At 44.3% G+C, this 23,708-nt stretch overlaps 1 protein-coding gene across 2 annotated transcripts in view; it reads right to left on the bottom strand.

Moving 5' to 3' along the window:
- tln2a (talin 2a) overlaps positions 1-23,708 on the bottom strand; it is a 94,407-nt gene that overhangs the window by 17,713 nt on the left and 52,986 nt on the right. For both annotated transcript variants that reach the window (XM_030090063.1, XM_030090055.1), the window contains exons 9-32: positions 22,509-22,572; positions 22,319-22,423; positions 18,491-18,646; positions 17,557-17,658; positions 16,580-16,656; positions 15,428-15,608; positions 15,149-15,262; positions 14,947-15,055; positions 14,169-14,377; positions 13,220-13,318; positions 12,187-12,354; positions 11,225-11,359; positions 10,936-11,095; positions 8,717-8,883; positions 6,329-6,457; positions 5,512-5,625; positions 5,165-5,278; positions 4,648-4,782; positions 4,274-4,402; positions 4,067-4,169; positions 3,207-3,415; positions 1,349-1,468; positions 616-813; positions 391-530 (exon numbers count right to left, since the gene is read on the bottom strand). In XM_030090063.1, the coding sequence (XP_029945923.1) occupies positions 391-530; positions 616-813; positions 1,349-1,468; positions 3,207-3,415; positions 4,067-4,169; positions 4,274-4,402; positions 4,648-4,782; positions 5,165-5,278; positions 5,512-5,625; positions 6,329-6,457; positions 8,717-8,883; positions 10,936-11,095; positions 11,225-11,359; positions 12,187-12,354; positions 13,220-13,318; positions 14,169-14,377; positions 14,947-15,055; positions 15,149-15,262; positions 15,428-15,608; positions 16,580-16,656; positions 17,557-17,658; positions 18,491-18,646; positions 22,319-22,423; positions 22,509-22,572 (3,237 nt within the window). The remainder of the gene's footprint in view (positions 1-390; positions 531-615; positions 814-1,348; positions 1,469-3,206; positions 3,416-4,066; positions 4,170-4,273; positions 4,403-4,647; positions 4,783-5,164; positions 5,279-5,511; positions 5,626-6,328; positions 6,458-8,716; positions 8,884-10,935; positions 11,096-11,224; positions 11,360-12,186; positions 12,355-13,219; positions 13,319-14,168; positions 14,378-14,946; positions 15,056-15,148; positions 15,263-15,427; positions 15,609-16,579; positions 16,657-17,556; positions 17,659-18,490; positions 18,647-22,318; positions 22,424-22,508; positions 22,573-23,708) is intronic.

The following is a 23,708-nucleotide window of genomic DNA, read 5'->3' on the forward strand; positions in this document are numbered from 1 at the left end:
GCTGTAATGAGCCACATTAAAGCCCTCAATAAATGTCTTTCACGGTGAGCAGATGTCTCAGTGCGTTCAGCTGATCATGGGAATGCCACAACAAACCTGACTTTGATTAGAATCATCAGCATTGGTCATGATGGTTGTTGAGACTCAAACTGTTATTTTAAACAACAACTGGAGCCATATTAGCCCAGAAGCATCACGACATATCGACGTTCTGTGTCAGCAAGGCACATTTACAGCCTCTGTTTTTCTTTATAGTGGAGCAAAATCCTTTTGCTTTTTGACAGTAATCTGTCATTTAATTATACGTTGTGGACCTTATTGGAAAACCATCTCTTCAGAGGTTCATTGAGAGTCATTGAGGGGGTAAGATAAGGGCACCATCCGCGGTACCTTGCAGCGGCAGCGAGCAGGTTCTTGGCGTTGGCGGCCGCTGGGTCCACAGACAGACTCTTAGCTGCCAGCAGCAGCTTGCTGGAGGCCATGGAGATGTTCTTCAAGTTCCCAATCACCTGAACCTGGTCGTCCTTTTTCTGAAACAACACATGAAATAAGCAATCAGCACATGAAAAACGTAACAACCGGTTCACATGGTTATTAGGTCTAGGAAAAACCAACCTGAGTGTGCCCGGCCATTTCGATACCCGCGTCCAGGAACTCATCGAAGTCCTGGCTGAACTTCCCGGAGGCCACGGCCAGCTGGCTGCTGGAGCCTCGGGAGGCGTGCACCACCTCGCCCGCCGACTGGTTCAAGTCTGCCGCCGTTTGGTTCAGCTCGCTCTGGGCCTCCTGGAAAGACTTGGAGGCTGGAGGGATCTGAACATCGACACAAAGAGGAGAGGGCCGAAAAGCAGGTACGTCAAACAGAGACAATCCGACTCGATGTTGGAATCATCATTTAACTCATTAAGACCAGAGGAAAAAGGTGCGTCTGTTCTTTATGAGTGTTTACAAGGTGAGAACTTTCCTGGAGGATGTTTAATTTCACGCTGTCCAACTTGTGATTTAGTCACTTACTTATCTCAGGGTGTACAAGTATATTGTTTAAGATCTCATTTAATTTCTTTTATCACAGGGCTCTGAAGGAATGCACATCACTGAAAATATATTTCAGCCGCGTCTGACTCCAAGGGAGGTTGTATTAATGATGTTGCAGGACTTAACGATTTAATGAAGACAAACAGAACAACAAGTGTGTGATATTGGACAGAACTACATAGATTTTTTCCTTCAAACAGATCATGCGTTGAAGGAATACCTTGATAAACTGTTATAATAACGTGAATCATGGATTTTTTTTTTACTGTGAACATTAAAGAAAAAGCTGTGATGAGTCACTTGTCCGACTCACAGTCTCTATGAGCAGCTTCTTGCTGGCTTCCCCGATGCTTTTCAGAGCCATGTCCACGTCCTTCTGGCCGGGCAGACAGTTGACGCAGTTATTCAGGGAATGAGAGACGGCCTTGGCCACCTGGAACACAGCAGGGGGGAAAGCACGGCGGGTCACATGTATGAGCGCAGGCGGCCGGGAGGAGCGGGAAGAAGGAATCACAGACATTCATGAAGAAAACCCGACCAGCTGAGGTCACCACGGTGCAAATGCATTGTTGACAAATATCAAACAACATGTTTGGGTGGATTTCACAAATCTCATGAAATACATGAGAGCGAAAGTAAAATGCGACATGATTAAAGACCAGTCAGCAGAACTGAGGCCACATGCAGAACACACCACTTTACCTAAAGTGAAAGCAGAGGGAAGGTCATTTTAAACATATGTGAGCCAGCTGTCAACTCCCATCACTCTGTAAATCACTGCACAATTACATCAAGCTTAAGGTGGGGAAAAAAATGATGCATGTTGCTTTAATAAATGTAGTTCAGAGGCGTACATGAACTTTATTAATATAACGTAGTTTTATTCATCAAATTAGTATCATTTTTTCATACATGTCCTTGTGAATCAACTTGTTGGTGAGACTGTAACAGTGAGGATGAATATTTCATGACCCTCGCTCTGGTCAAAGTTACATCTCCCAAACTAGACCTCATAAAAACTGTAAGGCTTATTAGCATGTTTTGTATAATAAATTACTTTGCAAAGTAAAATAGTAGCAGCATTATTATTAGTGTTTTGTAGTTATCGTATTAATTTCTAAGCATTGTTATTGCATAATTTATTGAATAGGGCATAAATAGTTAAGACACTTTTCTTACAAATGTGTGATCATGTCCATTTTGAAGTTCCTCACTAATGTTGTTGTATTTCTGTAGCAATTTTTTTCTAACCAGTTATGCGTACTTATAAAAACACTGAGCTGAATACAGAAAGAAGCACATTGAGCAAAGGAGATGAGGCTGTTGTTCAAAACTGTAACATTATTTAGCTGTTAATGTAACTTCTTACAGATTCAGAGTTCAGTCTGAGACTCACATCACTTTTCAGTAAAGTACAGCAGAATCAACGTCTGAAATATAAGAACAACTAAAGTCTTCATTCTTAGACTTGTTGTTTGATTTTAAATTAAGAATTGTGTGTTTAATAAAGTTGAAATAACACCCACGGGATTACTAGAGGTTAGCTCCAGTCTGGGTTTGGGCACGTATGTGTGTGTGTGTGTGTCTGTGTGTGTCTGTGTGTCTCTGTGTGTCTCTGTGTGTCTCTGTGTGTCTCTGTGTGTCTCTGTGTGTCTCTGTGTGTCTCTGTGTGTCTCTGTGTGTCTCTGTGTGTCTGTGTGTCTGTGTGTTTGCTGTGATGAAGTGGTGACCTGTCCAGGGTGTAACCTGCCTTCACCCACACACCACTGCAGTCAGGTTCAGACTGAATTGGATAAAGCAGTAGAGAAGATGGACAGATGATGAGATCGGTTCTGACACCAGGAAAATTGAGGACAATCTCAAACCAAACTAAGACACTAAAACTGAACGAACCAAGGTCACAAGGAGTGGCTGCAGCTTGGAGATGATGTGGTTACAAACGCCCTAAGTTATCCAGCACTTGCAAAGTCCAGTGAAAATGATCTTAAAGTGTATTTTCTTTGTCAAAATCCCAAATTGCTTTTGCATGAACATTTGATGCAGTTACTAGAGCGCAGGTGCTGCAGCCTGACACAAAGACGACGGCTGGACGGAACCTTTCTGGCGTCGGTGAGTGAGTGGCACTGAGAATAATAGACTTCACATCCTCGAGCGATCCTGAAACGCCTCACCTGCGCCAGCCTCTGCTGGCTCTCGGCGTCTCCGGGAGAAATCAGCGCCTGTTTGGCTTCGTGAATGAGCAGCGCCGAGCCCTCCATGACGTCTCGAGCCGAGTCCAGCATGGCGGCCGCCGCCTTGGGGTCGGTGGTGGAGGCGGCGACGCCACGAGCTGCCTGGGCCAGAGTTTTCAGGGCCTGAGCCGTCTCTCTGGCTGCTATCCCTGCACGCCGGATAAGGATCAAAGTAGAGAACAATTACAGGAAGACATCAACATTCAAAAATATACAACAATCCAGGAGACATTTGCGCTCATTTTCAAATCACAAAAGCTGACGGCAGGTTTGTTTACTGTGTACCAAGTCATTCATTTGTTGTGACAAATGTGCTGCAAGAAGCAAAACAGAGACGGGGGCAAGGAGGGCGTTTGTCTCACAGGCAAGCGTCTCATAAGAAATGTGACACCTCATCTACAATCCATCAGCTGGATGGGAGAAAGCAAATGGGAAGACGCCATATCATTCTACACTTAACTAGATTACTTCACAGAAAATAGGCTCCAGACGGCGGGAGCGTTTCTCCTCCAGTACTCTGGGACAAAAGATATGCTCCTTTTTTTTTTCTTTTTTAAGATGAATGTTGAAGGGTGATGAAAACATAAAAACTGAACTGGTGCTCAAGGTGGCTGTCGGGTTGATGGTTGATAAAAGGAGTCCAGACATATTTCAAAGAAAGTGTCACTTTTACAGAAAGGTTGTCCAATCTTCAAATGTTCACTTTCTGCAAACTTCAGTTTTTAGTTTCCAGCATTTGTCACAGATGAATGAAGGAGATTTAATGATCCTAATTCTCGAGCAGAGGCAGCGGTACTAACCTGTGTAGTGTTCGTTTCCCTGCGCAGCACATGTGAGCAGCTGAGCCATCGACGATCCCACAGACTTGGACGTGCTGCCGAGGTCCTGGGCGCATTTCTCCAGCTACAGAGAAGGGAAGAAACACCTTAAAGGTATCTGTACTTTGTCCTGGGAGAACCTGGTTTTGAGAGAACGGGTGAGTCTGACGGGGTCACAGCGTTTCTCACCGATTCTCCAGGTAGGGGTTTCAGCTGAGCACTGGCAGCAGCCTGCTTGGCGTCCTGCAGCTCGCTTCTCAGAGTCTGGATAGCAGTCAGCGCAGAGTCGATCTCCATGGGGCCGCAAGCCTCGTGAGCCTGGAAGGCACAGCAAACACGCCACTTGCATTTAAAAATAAAAAAACTATGCAGGTTTTTTTTTTTGTTATTATTCTGTGGGCAGTGATCCTTTCATGTTAAAACTGCATCATATTATTTAGAGTGGAAGGATCAAAGTGTATTAACTCAATCTTGGCTCCTGCAGGTAATTCAGATCTTCAAATGAAGTGATTTCACGAAGGCACTGCCACATGCACGGCTTCCCCTGAGCGCCCCTGTTCTACCTTCTGTGCAGACGTCCTCAGCTCAGCCAGGCAGGTGGCCAAGTTCTTGGCACACTGACCCAGTTGCATGGCTGCAGCCTGATCCGTCACTGTGGGAACAGACGACTTGGCCGAGGTCACCATCTTACTGCCGGGCTGCGGCGAGGAGCAAAGAGAGGAGAAACTTTCACCCTCGAGAAAAATATACCCAATAAAATATATGCTTTTCCTTTTCACAAAGTATTTCTCTAGACAATGGACTTTTTTATGTGGTGACATTTAAGCAGTCACTGTGGAGCTCTAAAGGTAACTGAAATATTAAACACACACACACACAACCATCACACCAACTGGCTTTTAACACCAGAAAGAGGTTACAAGCCTATTTTTAATGGGTCCCCACATGGCTGCAACACTATTTATACATCCATCCCAGTTCCCAGTGCAGACAGGAAGTGGCTCAGTGTGAATATAGGCCCATCTAATGATGCCTTCTGCGACCGGAGGGGAGAACCGGTACGGTGAGAACATGCCGCACCTGTAGGAAGTTCTGACTGGCGATGATGAGGGCGAGCTGCGCACTGAGGTCCTCCGGTTTGGCCTGACTGCCGCGCACTCCCTGAACCAGCTGTGGGATGTGGTCTGCCACTGCCTATGCACATAAACACAAATACACACATAAACACACACGAGATCTGAGCGACGGCTTCATATGCACAATGTTTTACACAACCGATATGAAAGCGTCTCCATGAGGGTATAAGCAGTGATTTACGCAGCTTCAATGATGCATTTAAGGGTGAAAAATAAGACGGGATCCATAAAAATGCAGAACATCAAAGAGCAAATTGGTCCCCGCCACCCGCTGTCGGCGCCGATCCTCACCTTGCAGCTCTGCACCAGCTGCTGGTGAGCAGCTGTGTTCTTGTTGGAGGCGGCGGCGTTCTGAGCAGCGGCGATGGTCTGTGTGGCTGCAGCCGCAGCTTGCTTGGCAGCATTCTGAGGTATGAAAAATAGACACAAAAATCCAGGCAAAATAGATTAATTCTCATTCTGTGAATCACTCTGATGCCTTTTCAGCTTTTGGGTTCTGCATAGAGGAGCATGCTAATGAAGCTGCAGAATAGAATAAGTCATTAAAACATGACTAATAGCTAGATTTTTTTTTCTTTCCTACCTGGGTCTGGGTCTCTTTACATCAATCAAACAGATAACAAGCTTCTGGTAGAATAAGTTGCAAAAATAAATGCCAAAAAACACAGTTTAGCTGTTTACTGGTCTTTTATAAATTGGACATCAAGGAGAAACCTTGTCAGTTCAACTGTGAAAGTGTAAAAATTGCACAATCCTTCAACTGAGTTGAATATTTTGTTTCAAAATGGCATCAAACTGAGTCCAAATGAGAGTCATGAAGCAGTAAAAGCCCAAACTTGACAGGATAAAAAGCTTGACATTTAAATAGTGAAAAATCACACATATTAGCCGAGCTCTGCTGCCGTCTCTGGTGCTTTGTAGATGCTGATAAAGCGTCTCAAAATATTTAGAGACGGTGACATTTAGAATTGGCGTTCGCTTTCGGACGCCGTGTTTTCTTGCGTTTAGATCCCTGGTGTGTTTAATGTTTCATTCCCTCACGGCACTTTCTGGAGGAAGTGGCACTTTTCCGCTTTGAGACTGTTCCAGTTGCAGTTTCTCTGCTGACCTCCAGCCTGTTGATGAGCTTCTTCTTGATGGCGTTCTGGGCGGCGGCGTTGGTGGCCACGCGGAGCCCCTCGGCGGCCTCCCTCAGCCGCTGCTGCTGGTCTTCGTTCTCCGGGTAAGCCGCTGCACCCTGAGGACACGCGTCGGCAAACACATGACAGATTAGCGATCGGAACGCCACAAAACACTCTGCAATATCGCATCAGGAGAAGCAGGTCGATTTTATATCAACCGAAAGCTTATTGTGGTTTTATTTACTGGATTTCGCAGAAGCCAATAAGTCACTCCTTCCCAGCTCCTGCTCCCGCCGAGATAGCAGCGCCTGCTGCCAGTCAGCTAATTAAATGGGAGCGTCACCGGCAGCGGCGTGGAGAGGAAGGCATGCATGGCAACCCATGACATTCAAATAATATTTAACCCTCGGAGATGCTACGGGGAGAGGCTCCTACAGACGGAGATACCAACGAGAAAAAGGAATAATGTGTCTTTTGAAACACTGTCCGTGTGACTAACCGGAACATTAATCAGAGGGAAAATCAGTAAACGGTTTCACGTCAGTAGATTTTGCAGCTGTCATCCGCTTGTTGGCAACTGCTGACAACCATTTAAAGAGAACAGACAATTTGCCTAATTATTAAAAACCCCCAGTTATTTTAAAAAAAAGGGTAAAAATTGTATTGCATGCATGAATTAATCGCTGAGAACTAGCCTTCATGCGAAGTCTGTTTAACAGACACCGTATGTGTTTCGTGAGCTTTGAAAAACTCGGTCCATCGTAGTCGACTTGATAAACGCAGAAAAAAAAAAATCACAAAAAATCAATTAATTAGTTGCCAAGGCAACGACTAGATAAGGTCTCGGCCTCCATTGACACCAACAAACATCCAGCTGTGACGGTGATAAGTTTGGCATAAAAACCCGACCAGCCAGCTGGAGGGCATCGTTTCATTTTCATGGTGGAAGTGAGGAGTTATTAATATCAGTGAGCGATTCTGGAGACGGATAATGAGACCGATGCAGCAAAGAGAGCGGATAAATAGTTTGGATGGAGGAAGAAGAGGCGAGCATTACGGGTTGGACCTGCCCCTCGGCCGTCCGCAGAGACACGGTTTGATCTCCTCTCTCTTTCAAGTCCTGCTGAGAGTCGAAGTTGAGATTCAATATAAATATAAAAACAGAGAATATTTAGAATATTTCTTTCAGAGCTCGTTCCTTCTGCACAGCGCTCTTATGAAGAGACAATCTGCATAAATGCACTTGCTATTAACCATATTTATATTCTGTGGCATTGTATGTTTATTTTTCATAAACAAAACTTAGATTTATACATATATACAGTATATAACTAGCAGATATATCCGACTGAAATGATCTTGATCAAAGGGGCAGAAGCACTCAGTGCAAAAGACTTATGGGGGGAGGCATTTACAATTTATGGATAAAAGATATAAATATATAAAAGTAAATATAAATGTAATGTAACATATAAATGATTTAATAAGTTATTAATATAAAAATCATTGGATCTGTAAAAAAAAAAAAAAATTGCAACGGATTTTCATCATGAAGCAAAATGTGGATGAGGCTTTTCTTTTGTGCACCCATGTATTAGTCGAAAAGTTGAAAAGTTATCCATGGTCATGTATATTTGATAAATAAAAGAAGTTGTAAGTCATCTGAGAAAGCTCCAAGGAGATTTTAATATCAACTGCAGCAATACAAACACAAAGCTGAAAGTAAACACTGTCAGGGCAGCATTTAAATCAGTCTGGAGGTTTGAGCTGCAAGTCCGAATATAGCGGCAATATGGACACTTGTTATGGATCGAGGCTTCGGTTTGAGGAGGAAACAGAATAATTCTGCAGTCAATACGGGAATATTACAAGCACTGGATCAGCTCAAACATTAAATAACTGCATGAACTTGATTCCATCGTCAGAAGCATTCACAGCTTTAAAATACAGCCGACTTCATTTTCAGGTGAATCCACCTGAGGATTTGGATTTTTATGCTATTTTTTTATTGAAAAAAAAAAAAAGTTTTAAAGGTCGTCTTTTATGAAGGAATTAACACCCGACCAACTAGATCAAGCAGAATCACCTCCAGAAGTGCCAGTCTTGGTCTTTTCCCTATTTGACACACACACACACACACGCACGCACGCATGCACACACACCACTCCTCAGGTGTCTGGCTTCTTTCCTCTCTGCTGTCACTGTAAAGGTCAGTCTGCGTGTTCCAAACTAAAGCTCAACCTCAGAGAGGTTTATCTGCTCTTAAAAATCCCCGCTGTGACTGAAGTCAAACCTCAGTCTGCTGTCTGCTGAAGAAAAGCAGAGTTAAACGAGAACACGGCTGATCAATTATACACTCGATATATGCCGCTCACCTTCGCTGCCTCCACCATCCTCGCCGTGGCGTCGGCCAGCAGCTTCGCCGCCGCCAGCAGCTTCTTGGAGTTATCCACGTCCACCTCGGCCTCGGCGTCGGACCTCATGGCGTTCACCAGGTCCGAGGTGGCCTGAGCCAAGACCCGGGCCTGGCGGACCATCTCGCCTGAGGGGGGGCAAACATGTCAGTGACGATTATCATCCTCCTCCTCCTCCACCTCTTCAACCAATGGCTGCACACCCAAAACGATCTCCTTTTCAGAATTGTAACAACAGAACATAAAGTTTTTTTTATATCACTTGAAAGAAGTGTCATGCTTCAATTTCCCACAATGCACAGCAGTAAGTTCAACATTGGTGTGAGTCAAAGTAACACTTGACTTCTACGGGAGTGAATGAAAATTCATACAATCACACTCCATATTTCTGAGTTTGAGCAGAAACATGATGTTTAGATGTTCCTTCCTGATCAGTTCTGGATGATTTCAAACTCCTGTAGGCGACTTTGGGGGAAAAAAAAAAAAATCCAATTAGATGTAAATGCCCAACAGGCCCTGATATTTCTCTCTCCTTGACATTTTCTACAGACAAATGAGGAATGACAAAAATGATAAAAGAGAAATATCATCTATATTCTTCATGTCAAAGCAGACTTGGCAGCTATCCTGGCAGTCAGCATCTATAATTCATGTGAGTGAATCAGCTGATTTGCCAACAATCCACAACTGAAGGATTTGATCTCCATCTCGCTCTCTTTTTTTTTTGTAACCAGGTGTGAAATAACCAGACAAATCTGACAACGGCTCAAACGTGGTGTCCTCCGACCAGCTGCATTCATTTCAGCCTCAGCTGAACCAAGAGTGAGTCGACCGGTTTATCGGGTCAATCAATTCGTCTGAGTTGACCTTTGGTCCCCGCAGCTCTCCCTGCATTTCTTTCTGTCTTTTTTCCCCCAACTGTCAGACTTGTTAACGTCACTGTCAGCTTTTCTCCGAGGCCTCAGCCGGCCTGACAGCGGCTCACTGAGATCCGCCGTCGCGCCGGAGCCTCCGAGGAGAAGGAGGCACGAGACGTTCACAGACAAGTCGTCTGCACAGAGACTTGGGAGACCTTGGAGCTGCCGTAATGTCGGTTTTATTGGTTAAATATGCAGCCAATTTCACAATGACTGCAAACGGACTTGGGTCGAGCAGGTCTGACCTGAGGTTGGGTTTCACCTTCTCCGAGGGGGAAGTAATGAATTCAGGACAGGCTGTTCAGTCTCAGTCCATCACATGGTCTCATGGATATCATTCACATGTGTTTGGACTGTTTTACAGTTAGTGTTCTGCTTATTTTGTGTGATTCATCTTAATTCAGCAAGCCCACTAAAACCTACATCTGAGGCTGAAGAGTGCAGTCTTTTGTTAGAAATAACCGGTACAAAGTACGCTTGAAGAGACGCTGCAATTAGTAACAGACAAATAACTTAAAAATGGGGGGTGAGCTTCATGACGAGCTTTCCTTATCCTGTAGGCAGTGTAGGCATTCACTGTGAATGTCAACGGAAAACACTGAGTGTAACACGCAAAATAAATCCCTGCAAAGAAATTACATCCATCAGTTTGTTAAACATTTCAGATCTGCTCTAATGAGGCTTATTGAAACTGTATTATCCAACAGAGCAGCAAGAACAGCTGCAGTTTTGCTCATCTGTCCAAAAACATGAACAGGGGGAGGCATGTTTAATCTCCAGGTAAGTATATTAGTGGAAGTCCAGTGCAGGTACGACTGTGTGACTGCAGAGGTAACGATTCAACGTCATCGGCTGAGTCAAAGCAAACGCTCTGAAGGGGACTTAAAGCTTTCTTGTTAAGACTGCTGGAAGACCTTTTTCTGACGCTAAGCGTCTCTTTTCTCACTCTTCACACATTCATACGTCACTAACATCACCTCCGCTGCACTCTGTGCTCTCTGCACCCTGCTGCTAGATCTGGGCCTCCTGTCCACACCCGGTCTGGACTAGACTGCAGTGCCATGGGAAATAGTTTGATCGCTCCTCTCAGTCTCTGTTCTGTCCTTTTGTCTCGTACGACCCAAACACCTGACCTCTGAATCTGGATCTACCTGGTCAAAAGGAGCATTTCCTTTATGTAATACACCTTTTTTAAAAAAAATAAAATAAATGCGAAAACATCAAAAAACAAGCTGGAGAAGCGCAAAGTAAATGTCCTTGCACCTGCGTCCCCCATTGAGGTGAAGATGCTCTCAGTGACCGTCATGATGGTGTCTGTGGCCTGGTCGTAGCGTCCGATCGGCTCCCCTCTGGACGTGTACTGGCGCACGTGCTGCAGGAGATCTCCCAGAGCCTGACTGACCACGCTGGCGGCGGCGCTCACCTGAAATACACGAGCCGCACGTCACCACTAACACTGTTTACAGATACTTCAACCGCGGACTCAACTTGCGCTATAGAGCTCTATCGTCTAAAAACATTTCAAGAAATCTGGACGCTTTCGCGAGCGGACCTGTTTGAGGAGCTCGCCGTCCTCCGTGGCCGAGAGGCAGGCCTGCACGCAGCTCTCCACGGAGCGGTCCACCAGCTTCCCGGCTTCAATTAGCTGCTCCTGGCAAACTGGGGAACTGATGGTCGGACTCACAACCTACAACAAAGGCAGGAGAAGAAGGTGTAAATAAATGATCAGTGGGTGAGGAACAAAGGGAATAAAAGAGACGGGGTTAAAGAAATCCATTCTGCTGCTGAGAGTAAAAAAGTAATCAAATCCAAATGAGGGGAAAGCAGTTTGTAAAACATGGAGACTTGTAGCTTCCATTTTAATGATGAATGGTAAACACTGTCTCCGCAACGTGAATCAAATCAAGACAGGCCAGTTATTCTCCTTTATTTATAATAGAAATAGTTCCATAACAGTGTTTCATCATTAAATCATGAGGTGTGTCAACAGAGAAGGGAGAGGGGAATCAGACTCGCGCGGGCTTCAGCAGATGTTCTCTCCGCTTCGCCGTGCAGAAAGGTGAGGATTTGTTTTGCAAATGCAACTGTTCAGACCGGGAGCCAGGAGGGCATTTAAACTAATTAGAGGCATGTGGGCTGTACAGTTAAGGATTCACAAATATGATGAGCACAGAGGGTACTTAACAGCACCTCGGTGCCTCCTGATTTATTCACTCTACAAAAAAAATTACATATTTTACCAGGGAAAAAAAAAAATCTCATACGTGAAAAAATAAATTGCCATTTATTGGATTTTTACTACAAAATCCACTGTAATATCTAGCAAGTGTTTTATTCTATCACAAACTCATAGCTGGAAATATTTAATCTCCTGCTCCTTTCCAAGTATTCACACTATAATATCCACTGCATTTATTTTCCCCTGAATTTAATGCAGTTTGTTGGAAATCTGACAGGATGCCACGGATCTGAGTCACATCTCATGCTGTGGGGGTTTATTGATATCGCCGTTACCTTGGCACACGCCACCAGCTGGGAGGTGGACAGGGCGCACTGCGTCGCCGCCGCAATCACCCGGTTCTGGAGGACGGTGTCCTCGGCGACCTGGGCCACGTTCTTGGCCTTCAGCACCAACATGGCCGCCGCGTTGGCAACCGCTTTGGCCAGATTCATCAGGACGTCCTGCAACAAGAAGACGACATGAAACGCAGTGGAAATAACGCGTCAGCCACCTCAGGAACACTGTCTCACACCAGTGCTTTGACCTTATTCATGTCAGAGAGAGGAAAACGTTTCAGCATTCGAACAAGATGGATAAATGTTAAGAGACTGCTTTGTGCAGCAAACGACTGGAAAAAATTATGGTTTTTACCCTCATTACAAATTGCATTGTGTTTTAAATCTTTTTGATGCAGGGCGGTAAGAATGGTGACAATAATACTATGATGGTCTTAAATACAGCTACATCTCAGAAAAGTTGAAAAGCTAACTGCGTAGATAGATGTTTCTGCACTCATAACATATAAATGAAATGTTTCAAGCATTTCTCAAATTTAAATTGTGGTAATTAAGGCCTTCAGGTTAAATAATAGCCAAATCTTTCGGTATTTTGAAATATAATCAAAAATACTTTTGGCATCTGTAACTCCAGTCTACTGTATTTCCCCCAAAAAATATTTCATTGGTTTATTATTAAAGGTAAAATATCAACAGTCTAATTTAGTTAAAAAAAAAAAAACAAAACACTTAGCCACTGTGCATCTGCTCAACTCATCCATGCCGGACTGCAGTAAAACAGTGAAATACATCACTGCGGACGCTGCAGGGTTGTTGATTTAAGTATAGTTGTTTTAACCTTGACCAATCTTTCATCATTCATTATAACCAAAATGAACAAACAATAATTACAGAAAAGGCTTTCGAGCCACAAATCAGTCCACTGATGTCCCTCCGCACAGCGTTTCTGATGAAATGACTGAGCAGTTGCGGCGCTGCGAGTCGTCTCTGAAAGGAGCCGCGCTGACAAACCGACAGCCTGCTGCGTTACCTGGAACCTCTCGTCTGTCTCATTCTCTCCAATCTGGCGCAGGAGGTCTCCGCTGGCCTGGCCGATGCTGCCTGCCGCTGTCAACACCGTCTGCCGGGGCTGCACACACACATGTACACACAGAAAAACCATGACAAACATGACAAACAGCATGCTCTGTTTCGGAGACACACTCAGCTTGTAGACAGTTTTCCTGCACTGTCATCTGTCGGATCATTTACATTCAAGCATCAGTTGTTCTCTTTCGCCGCACTCGCACTGAACGCCCGATAAAAGACAGCAAACCTGCTGCTACGGCGCTTCCCCAAAGATATGAAGACCGCACTGCTCACCGCACTACTGAATGAATCTTTCACAGGGAAATAACGACTCAAACCTTTGTTGTAACAATATCGTCTGAGTAGACGCAGGATTCAGTATTAGCACATGACAGGATGAGTCATCAGGTATTTTTAGATGACTGCGCACACAAAGAGAAAGAAACTGACCTTTAATCTGAGTTCTTTGCTCAGATAAAGCGCGATCAGAGCGACTGTAGTGCGATTCAGTGAAGTTTAGGACATTTTCAACAGATGATACACTGTCTCGCTGAAGATCTGCTCTGTGAGAAAACTCCAATAACTTTTTAAGCTGTTAGTTTCTATACAACAAAACATTGTGTGCACAGTCAAACACACAGGCGGTCTGGCATTTCAGCACAAGCAAATGGCGGATAGTTTGCTTGGAATCAAATTCACCAGTGAGGCAATGCTTTCACACATCACTCTCCATTTTCTCAACTTCTGCAAACTCTCTCTCAACCACAGCACTCTGGTCTCAGAGCGATTTGGAGATTTGGTTTTTCCCTTGTCACACTTTACATGCCCTTTATGTGCTTCAAGCTTATAAAAGTGAAAATCAGAGGACAGAATTGGGTTTGGCGAGGACAGACAGCGTTGCCTTGACTCACCTCTCCAGAGGCCGGCTCCACGGCCTTCAGCAGGTCGGACACGGCCCCCGCCAGAGTCCTGGCAGCCTTCATCAGGTCGTTGCCTCCGCCGACGTCGTCCTCCATCAGAGCAGCCAGCAGCTTCACGCCCTTCGACATTTCAGTCAGGTTGGAGGAGATGGTGGTGATGGCGCAGCCCACCGCGGTGTAGTCGGTGTCGGTGGGATCACCTGCGTGAGGAGGAGGGGGGAAAGGTCAGGACGAGGAAGCTCTGAGCATCAAACAAAAACGCAACACCGGTCATGTAAACCAGGAGAAATCATGGAAAAAAGAGAGTTGGCTCATTCTGAAGCTGCAAAAACACTGGATCTAAAAATATAAATGTGGCTCAATGCCAGCTGACACTCTGATCGTCCTGCACGCTCCAAACCACAGCAGCATCTGGGGAACAATTAGTTTTTGTTTGTTTTTTTAACGTTCTATAAGAATAGTAATGAACACCAGACTGGTGCTTTACTTTAAACTCTAATTGGAAAAATAATTTCAGCTACACAAAAAAACACTCACTCATATAAAAGTGATCGCCTGGATTCTTATGCTTTCAGTGATTTTTTTTGTATTTTTATGTAACACAGTTCATTCACATTTAATCTTCAAAAGCTGTCAACACAGAATAGAGCACACCAGAGTAGACAATATCAAAAATAACACACACTCAGATCATAAATAAAAAGAGATTGACATCCTAACGAAGAAGAGAGACAGGTCGGATGTGCTGAGTGATGCCTGATCTACTGACCGGCTGTGAGGTTCACGACAGACGCTGTTCCTGCAGTGATGGCGTCGACCTGTGAGTGGATCTCGTGTTTCGATTCATCCATCTTGTTTTGAATCCAAACCTTCGAGGCCTGAACACGGACCACAACACAATTACGGTTATGAACACTCTTTGTGAACACAGAAAGCGTCAGAGAGCGACCGATGGTCCTTGAGTCGAGTACCATGTCCTGTCCCAGCGGCGGCAGGTCGTCCACCTCTCCCAGGTCAATCTGGGCCTTCTGCACAGCCTGCATGCTGGTGTTGATGGTTCCCATCAGAGCCTGCTGTGCCGAGCTCTGAATATATAAAGGAGAACACACAGATTTCCAGTCTGACACAGTGAGGGCTGGATCTCGGCGCTGCGCAGCAGGTGACCGCCGCACGTCTGTCCGCTCAACAAAGTCCTTTTGTGAGTGGCTTTAACAGGATTTCATCACTTTCTGGGCTCGTGCCGTCCTCACCAGCGGTGGCATGTGTCCACGGTGCATTTGACCCATGGTGATCTGCTGCTGAGCAGATGGCATGGTCCCCATGCTGAGCGACTCCGTGCCAATAGAGCCGGAGCGGATTACCCCGGGCAGCGCCACCGAGCCGTGCTCCGCCCGGCCCACGCGGTTAAACTGCTGCTGCAGGATGGTGGACCTGCAAGGGCGCGGAAATAACAGGGCAATTTGTAGATTGATCCGGGAACAACCGGTATTTAGCAGTGACGTATCTCTACAACAATGTCAAGGTATTCTATACGCAACAGAAAATAAAGACAATCCCATCAGGCTCACTTTCAGAGGAAATAAACCACAAAAACGAGCAAAAGTGCCTGGCTTTCATCCAGGTGTTTATGAGACAGATTTCACGCCAGGGTGGATATGTGTTTCTGTAATGCTCAAAAAAAAGGATGTTTGGAAAACAACACAGAAGGTTTAGGGTTTTTTTTTTTTTTTTTTTTTGCATTCAAGAGTTGCCTTTTTTCATCTTTGCAGTATTAAAGATTTTTGTTCCCCTCGTGCACAAAAGCCTTGATGAAAAATCGAAGAAAACAAGTACATTGAATACTCTCCCTGATGAAAGCGGCAAAGTAATATCTGAGGGTGGACAGGAAGGGACTGCGCTTTGGGTAAATGGGCTAATATACATCTAATCAGGGAAATGTTCCGATACAGCCCGTCTGTCCAGCGCAGGCGGAATTTCCTCACATAATGATTATCTCTCAGGATAAAGAAGAAGGAAAGGAAGCGTATCTGTGCTGAAATGATGAAGACGGGTGAGCAAGGTAGGAAATAAAAATAAAAAAAATCCATCAGTTTGTGTGCTCTCTTCTAATAACACCAGAGGACTCTGTATTTGTTGCGATTTGGCTGAGGAAATATTTATAGTGATGGAGATCAGAATCACACACTTCTTTAGAAAGTCTTTTCCTGTGATATTTACAGTTCAATACGTGATTTAAATTAGTTCTCATATATTTCTACGACAAAGACAGAACCTGTTGAGCACTACCTCATAAGCTCCTGTTTCAGCAGCACTGAATTAAGGTGCAGGTTCTGCCAGCTATTGAGCCGGCTGCTGGCGCGGAGGAGGAAGAAGCGTTTTATTAGTCAGGCTAATTTACATACTTTTTCGGGGACACGGACTCCTCAAGCATGGTCGACTCTTCATCACCTTCTAATCCGAAGCGGTCCTTGCTTTGCTTCTGCAGGAGAGAAAGACAAAATGTTTGTTCTTGTTACTCGGAGCAGGAAATGGATCCCAGATCGCTGCATACTTGGCGCCGAATCTTGTAAAGTTAGTGACATACCGAGAGGGATTGAGCCACACAGAAACAGGTTTCAGGTGTGTTGGAGGACAAGCGTCTGAAATGTGTGAATATCTTAGCATTTATAAATTTACAAGTGAGTCGACCACCGAGTGTTTCATGACTAATGACCCCAAACAGCTGAAGGTCCGCTGGTGGGTTTCTGTTAATGATCGAAGGAACGGGAATAAAGACCGAGGGTTGACGGGGCATTTTCCTCTCAGCTTCTCATTACTCTGGACTGATACGCCCTTGGAAATACGACTCGCCTCAATCCAGTCATCTCTGAAAGGAAGCTCTTTCAAACCGGCTTTATTTTGTCTCGATTCAATGATGCATTTCTACCGCTCCTAAACTGAATTACGTTTGCTGAATGATCTGTTGTGATGGTGATGAGCTTTGCCTTTTTTCAATGTCAGGCACTGTAATAATACAGTTATTAACACTTTAATCCATGAGGGAAAAAGGAACACAATAGCAATAAAATATGAGTCATACAAAGAGACCCTGCGCACTAACAGGCTCACATTTAGCGAAGTCTTGATTAAACCTGCCGCGCTGCTTGTGAAGAGATTTAATCAGGCTCATTGTAAAAAGGTCAGCTGTTCTAGCACCGTGTGAGTGCTCGTGGGTTACCTGCGCCACACAAACCCCGCTTCCTTCGCTTTCACTTTACTGCGCCGGGATGACAGCGCAGCCGGGGGCTGTCAAGCATCCGCTGATCTGAGAACGTGTCTGCCGCCGGCGGATATTGATTCATTAGGATTCATCAGTGTCCCCCGGAGATAAACGTCTCACCTTTTTGAGGATGATGTCGATGTAACCGGCGATGAGCTGGGAGATCTGTTCCCCCTCAGTGGTCTGGACGGAGTAGTAGCTCTCCTGGTACTCTCCGAAGTCCTTCGCACAGGCAGATATGCACAAAGTGCCATCAATAACATGCATTTCATGCTGGATTGTGAGGAAAAGTAACCAACGCAGGGCATCTACAGAACGCAGGCCAAGGATTTACTGGGAGGATTAGAGGGAATTCACGGAGACAGCCGGTCTCACATGAACACCGCGCATTGTGCTGGGCGACATAAAAAGAAGTGCAAAATACCGAGTCAGATTAACCCAGAAGCCTTCTTGTGGCTGATTTCATACCGAAAACGAGACGCGCTGCAACCTTTTACACTCATGTAGACACATATGAAGGAAAGAAAGAGTGGAATATAAAGATTTCAGTCCTCACACAGTCGACATGTTGAATCGCTCAACCACACCATCCTCTGAGAAAATATTACAGCATCCCCCTCAAAAAAAAAAAAAATCATAAAAGCCGTCTTAAATTACCCGAGCTCTCTGCCACATTCAGAGCAGCACAGAAGCCGTGTTAATGTGCCTCACAAACCGGCGAAATTAAACCCAATGTTCCTGATGGACTCCAGGCGCCGACACAAAGGAAGAATATCGACAGGGATGACAAAAGGGCCTGTTAAATAAGTGAAGTGCACGAGGGGATGAAAGAGGAGGCGGACTGAGCACTACACTGATTGTTTTATAGCCACTGCAGTAGCGGCTGGCTCCACCAGCGGCCGGGCCTTCATGTTCAGCACAAGGAACATGATGCTCGACGCAAACAATCAATGAATTATTTAAGAAAAAAGAAAACAACACTGCGACAAAGGAACAGGTGTCAAAAACACTGAGGACAGAAATGGTCAAACGCGGCGGAGGATTTGGAACCTACCAGGGTGAAGCTCTTGGGGGACGCTGCCCACCTCTTCACGGTGGTCAGTGGCCACTCCTGCACCACGTCTTTGGTCCGCTCGTCAACTCTCATCACAGACTCTTTGGTGATTCCCAAGAGCCTCGGCACCAGCTTGTTCTTACTCTTCATCTTTTCCTGCAAGAAAACCCACCCCCAAATGTACCTTTAACGTAACTGGACAAAAACACTGAGTATGTTCCATTAGCGAACAACAACTGAAGCATCATTCAAAAAGTGGAACTGTGAATGATCCAAAATAGAATATTTTCATTTGATGACAAATGTCATGTCAAATGTCTTCCGCAGTCACATGTCTGAGCCCCAGCTGCATTTTTCAGGAGAGGAACATTTCATCGTTGCATTCTGGGACGTGGTAATGGATGAGCTTAATGATCCAATCACACTGCAGGGGGAGAGCGGGGAGACGGGGAACAGACGGGAAAGTTCACCTGGGTTCATGTCTGGCCTGCATGCATCCCCTCCTCTTTACAACAATTAAGGCTTTTGAAGAGTTTGTCGCTGCTTCAGACATAAAGTTTTAAAAGCAAATTAAAGCCACAATGGCTAATAACGTATCATTTGATATTTATTGCAGCTTTTAAGCTTCAAATTAAGGCTGAGCGAGTTTGAATAGCCGTCCTTTTGTTTATACAGCTCTGATACGAGGCTAAAATTAGCTCGTTTCAATCATGCGCTGCTCAAAAGAAAGCTGTTATGCACTCTTAATTATTCTTGTTGAGGTTACTGCAGCCACTTCAGTCGGAGCAGCTGCAGCTGCCCGATTTATTATTGGAACCAAAAGACACGATCATGTTACCTCATTGTTTACAGAGCCTCCCTGTGAAATATCGAGTCTATTGCAACATTTTATAGATCCCCCACTTAAGGCCTTAAATGGAGCTGGTCAAAAATAAATGGCAGTATTAGTGGAATGTGCCCTCCAGGGTCAGAAATATCGGGGTGAACGACCCTGAGGTTACAGCCGTGGCCTGGAGATGACTGAACTCAACCAGTCAGGACCCTGAAACAGTGAAAGTCAGAAGCTAAACACACCGAGGCTTTCGCTCCCTTTAAACTGTGCAAAAGTCAGTGGAAACGGCTGACATTAATATATAGGTTGAAAAATCTAGGTTCATTTTTTTAAATTATATGTTTGATGCATTTAATGATATCACTGTGCTGTGAAAGCAGACAGGGAGCTCTATGGGACAAATCAAATTAGCCTCTTTTACAGGAACATACCAGTTATTTCAAACTCCAACCAAACATCCGTTTTTCTCGCCCTGTGCAAAACAATCACTTCAACTTGGTATCAAATAAAAGCGAATCTCTCAAATGGAAGCTTTCAATCAGCAACATTACTCCAACCTACCAAAATGTCAGTTTTGTTCCAACGGAAGACAAACCAGGTTTACATTCTTTTTCTGCCATGCTCATTCTTCTGGCATCAAACAGCATTTAGAGAAGAGGACGGATTAACAACGGGGGAAAAAAAAAAGATCCATTCATCGTCCTCACAGCATGAAAGTAATTTTTCTGTCATACTGATCTGACAAGACGCGCATTCATCTGTTTAACGAGTGGAAGGAAAGCTAACTTTTCCCACTTAGTGATTAAACTGTTATGTCTTAATCACGCCTTTATTAGACTGTCAGCACCGCTCAGCCTCCCCGGCTCGCTCGCTAAACCCCGTCATCCTCCAGCTGCTCCCGGAGCTTCTCCTCCCTCTTCCTCGCATGGAAAGAGCAAACACTGGTCGGGGCGCTGCAGTCGGGGAGCAGATGGACAGAACGTGATGGGCTGTGACGCCAGGCCAAAGAGATGAGTTGTGCAAAAAAGTCCTGGAGGGATTGTAAAACCCTCCGGAGCCTCTGGAGGTTATAGGTTGGAGACTATAGGCTGCGTTTTTTGCCAGGGTTATTTTTAAGAAGTTTCTGCTCCGCTGGATGATGGACACGGCGGAGGCTTGAGAGCAGAACGTCGGACTGATGAAGGGGAACAAGGATCTGGGATCAGGAGGTGGAACACGACTCAAGACTTCCGCAAGCAATAAATGACCGAGTGAAGTGTATTTTATGCGGGAGTGAACAGTGAACGAGCAGTCAATGACGTGACAGACACACTTCATATATGCCTCTATCCTCTAGCGATGAAAGCAACAAATGATAAAAATTTCAGAAATCCTAGAAAGTATCAAACCAGCTCTGAAATGAAAGCTCGCTTCAGCATTCCCAGTAATTTCCTTTAAACATCACCATTTCCTCCAACAGATCAAAGAAGTCAGAGCTGGAGACGAGGAGATTTCCTTTGATTTAATGCCGAGTCCTCTTGGCTGAGAATGACATGAGGAAGAAGAACGTAGCGATCCATCACTCCTGTCACAGCAGATAGATTGATGGAGCAGCAGGAAATCACCCTGTTGGGCCCATCGGTGGATTTATTCAGGGAGAATAAGTTATCCTCGGTTTGTGTGGCGCCTATTCGGATCTCCCATTTCCTCCACCTCGTCCCTACTTGCTCTGAAGTGATCATGGTGTCATACTTGGCTGAACAGACACATTCGCTATCCGTCACGGAGCGCGCCGCAGGCGTGGGCTTGTATGTGCGTGACGGTGAACAAGCAAGACGGGCGATAAAAACAAAACAAAAACATGAAGGAAACTTCATATCAAACAAGTGTTTATAGAGCTGCAGATTCATCTCACAGCAGGATTCTCCCCAGTCTGAGTCCAGTTTACATGTTCTCACTGAAGAACAGCTGGTTTTCTCTGGACTTGGTTTTGTTTTGCAATCCTTTTCTTGAACAATTTGTTAAAGATTTTACGTCATTCTAAGTTTAACAAACAATCAAAAAAAAAAATTAAAAACTGCACTTGTGCCTATGTGTTGAATATAAATACATTTCATAGAAGATGATGAAAATAGAACCAATTAAGAGAATAAAAACATTTGAAGTTCTTCGCGGTGCTGAATGTGTAGCCTGCCCTTGAGCAGACGAAGCTGGGATTGGCTCCAGCGCCCTGCAAACCGTACAAAGGATAAAGTGGTACAGAAGATGGATGGCTGGATGTTTTAAATTTACTTATTTTTCCATGACTTGCAGTTTTTATCCATTCTTGCAAAAACAAACAAAAAAAAATTAAATCACATAAAGATCATACAAATTATAATCACAATTTTTGACAAAATGGATTGGAAATTCAATTTGTTTTGGCCATGAGAGACTGGAGAAGATGAAAAACATGCATTGAGGTGAAGGTGTGAGTGTGTGTGACAGTCCGTCTCCCGGTGACTCATCCAGAGCGAACCCTGTTTCTCCCATCATCAGCTCAGAACCACGGATGCAGCTCTTCATACTTTATCTCTCTTCTATATGTTGTGTACTGACTGACTGAGTTTAAGCTATAGTGTTAAAACGGTATAAATATAAATATCCAGATGTTTCCACCTACAGGTACTCCTGCTCTGGGTGACATAAGAAGCTTTAAAAGTTCAGATGGGCCCCGACTCTTTACTTTCACCACCTGCTGTGCAGCGCCACCAACCACTTTATCCAGTTAACGCCAAGCCCAGAGGACAGATTTCACACTGTGGAGATAAAAGGCTCCAACCGGAGTTCAACTAATTCTAAAATCCGCTTCTCCATTAAATAAAATAATTAAAAAAAAGTAAGAGAAGAGCTTGAGGCCAGACTTTTCACTTTTTGTGAGGAAGAGCTCTTCTTTGAACAAAATGGCACAATGGTATTTTATTAAATTTTTTTTTTTTGATAAAAGTAAAAAAGATAACTAAGATTTTATTACTTGCCTTGACCAAGAAGAAGGAGACGCCGTATGTCCGCAGAGATCGGGCCAATTTCACATATTTCACTTTGGCTTCAATCTCTGTCATTTCTCCACAGTTTTTATGCTCCTGCAGACGAGAGTTTTCATGGATGAATCACCCGAGCATTGAAATCTGTAAAGTTCATGAAAACAGAAACGCAGACACAACGCACCTGAAAGATTTTCTTCTCTGCTCCTCTTTGCTTTATGTATTCTTTGGGTAGAAACTCCTTCAAGCTTTGGAAGAAATCAAACAGAATTGAAACTCAAATTAGGTCAAAATTCTGATTTTTATTTCAACTAAAAGACCAAATAATGCCCATTTTATTTCCAAACTCATTATTCTGAGTTAAATCTAATGAGCTCATTATGTTCTGGGGCAGGAGTCTGCAACCGCTATGAACAAAAGAGCAATTTTTGTGACTTTCTGCCGACTCAACTTGGTCTGGAGCCGCAAAGCACATTTAAGGGTGCTGTAGGCAGGATTTTGCTAGTCAATGCTAATTTTTCTGTGTTTTCTTTGGATTAAATGTTAGAGTATCCATTGATAATCCTTTAGGAGTGTAGCATAATTGCACAACCGCGAGGGCGCAGCGTTTCCATCTGTCTCTGTTCTGAGCTGAAAAGGAATCTCGACAGCCCCAGGTATCTTTGACCAATCGGAAGAGCCCCTGAGGCTCTAACCGTGATTGGTCGAGGGGCGTTCGTCGCACGTTCTTGTGGGAGGGGCTTAACTTGTGTAAGGGCGTGATGTCAGAGAAAACAGGACAGGATTGGCTGTGCTGGGTTTCAAATCGCCTTCTTAGATGGATCAAATCGCCATCTTGCTTAGGTAAGCCTAAGCAAGATGGCGGCGATGCGGAATCCTGCCTACAGCACCTTTAACCTTAAAACTGAGGCTAACGCAGCTCATGAAGTAGTTTTCATGCACATAGGAAAAATAAATCTTATGATGCATTTATGAAGAACAATTAATATTTTATCACATTTAACCTAGATTTGTTCTTCATTTTAACAGTTTTGCTCCTCTTTCTAAGTTTTTTTTGCAGACAATTTTGAAATTTTAGCCGTTTTAAACATTTTAGCACGTTTTAAGCAGTTTTCCATGTTTTTTTACAACCTTTTTTAATTTTGAACTTTTAGAAATTGTACACATTTCACGTTATTTTAAGCCACTCTCTTTTTTCCCTCATTTCTTTTTTTTTTTTAAGCAAGTTTACTAAATAATCATTTTGAATAGTACTGTAGAGTGTATCAATAAAAAAACAAACAAAAATTTTTATTCACATTTCATCCTGTGAAAGCTTCATGGAGCCACTACAGAGGGACTAAGGAGCCTCAGGTTGCAGACCCCTGGTCTGGGATCAGGAGTA

The sequence above is a fragment of the Salarias fasciatus genome, chromosome 1 (genome assembly GCF_902148845.1).
Source record: "Salarias fasciatus chromosome 1, fSalaFa1.1, whole genome shotgun sequence".
NCBI classification, from domain to species: domain Eukaryota; kingdom Metazoa; phylum Chordata; class Actinopteri; order Blenniiformes; family Blenniidae; genus Salarias; species Salarias fasciatus.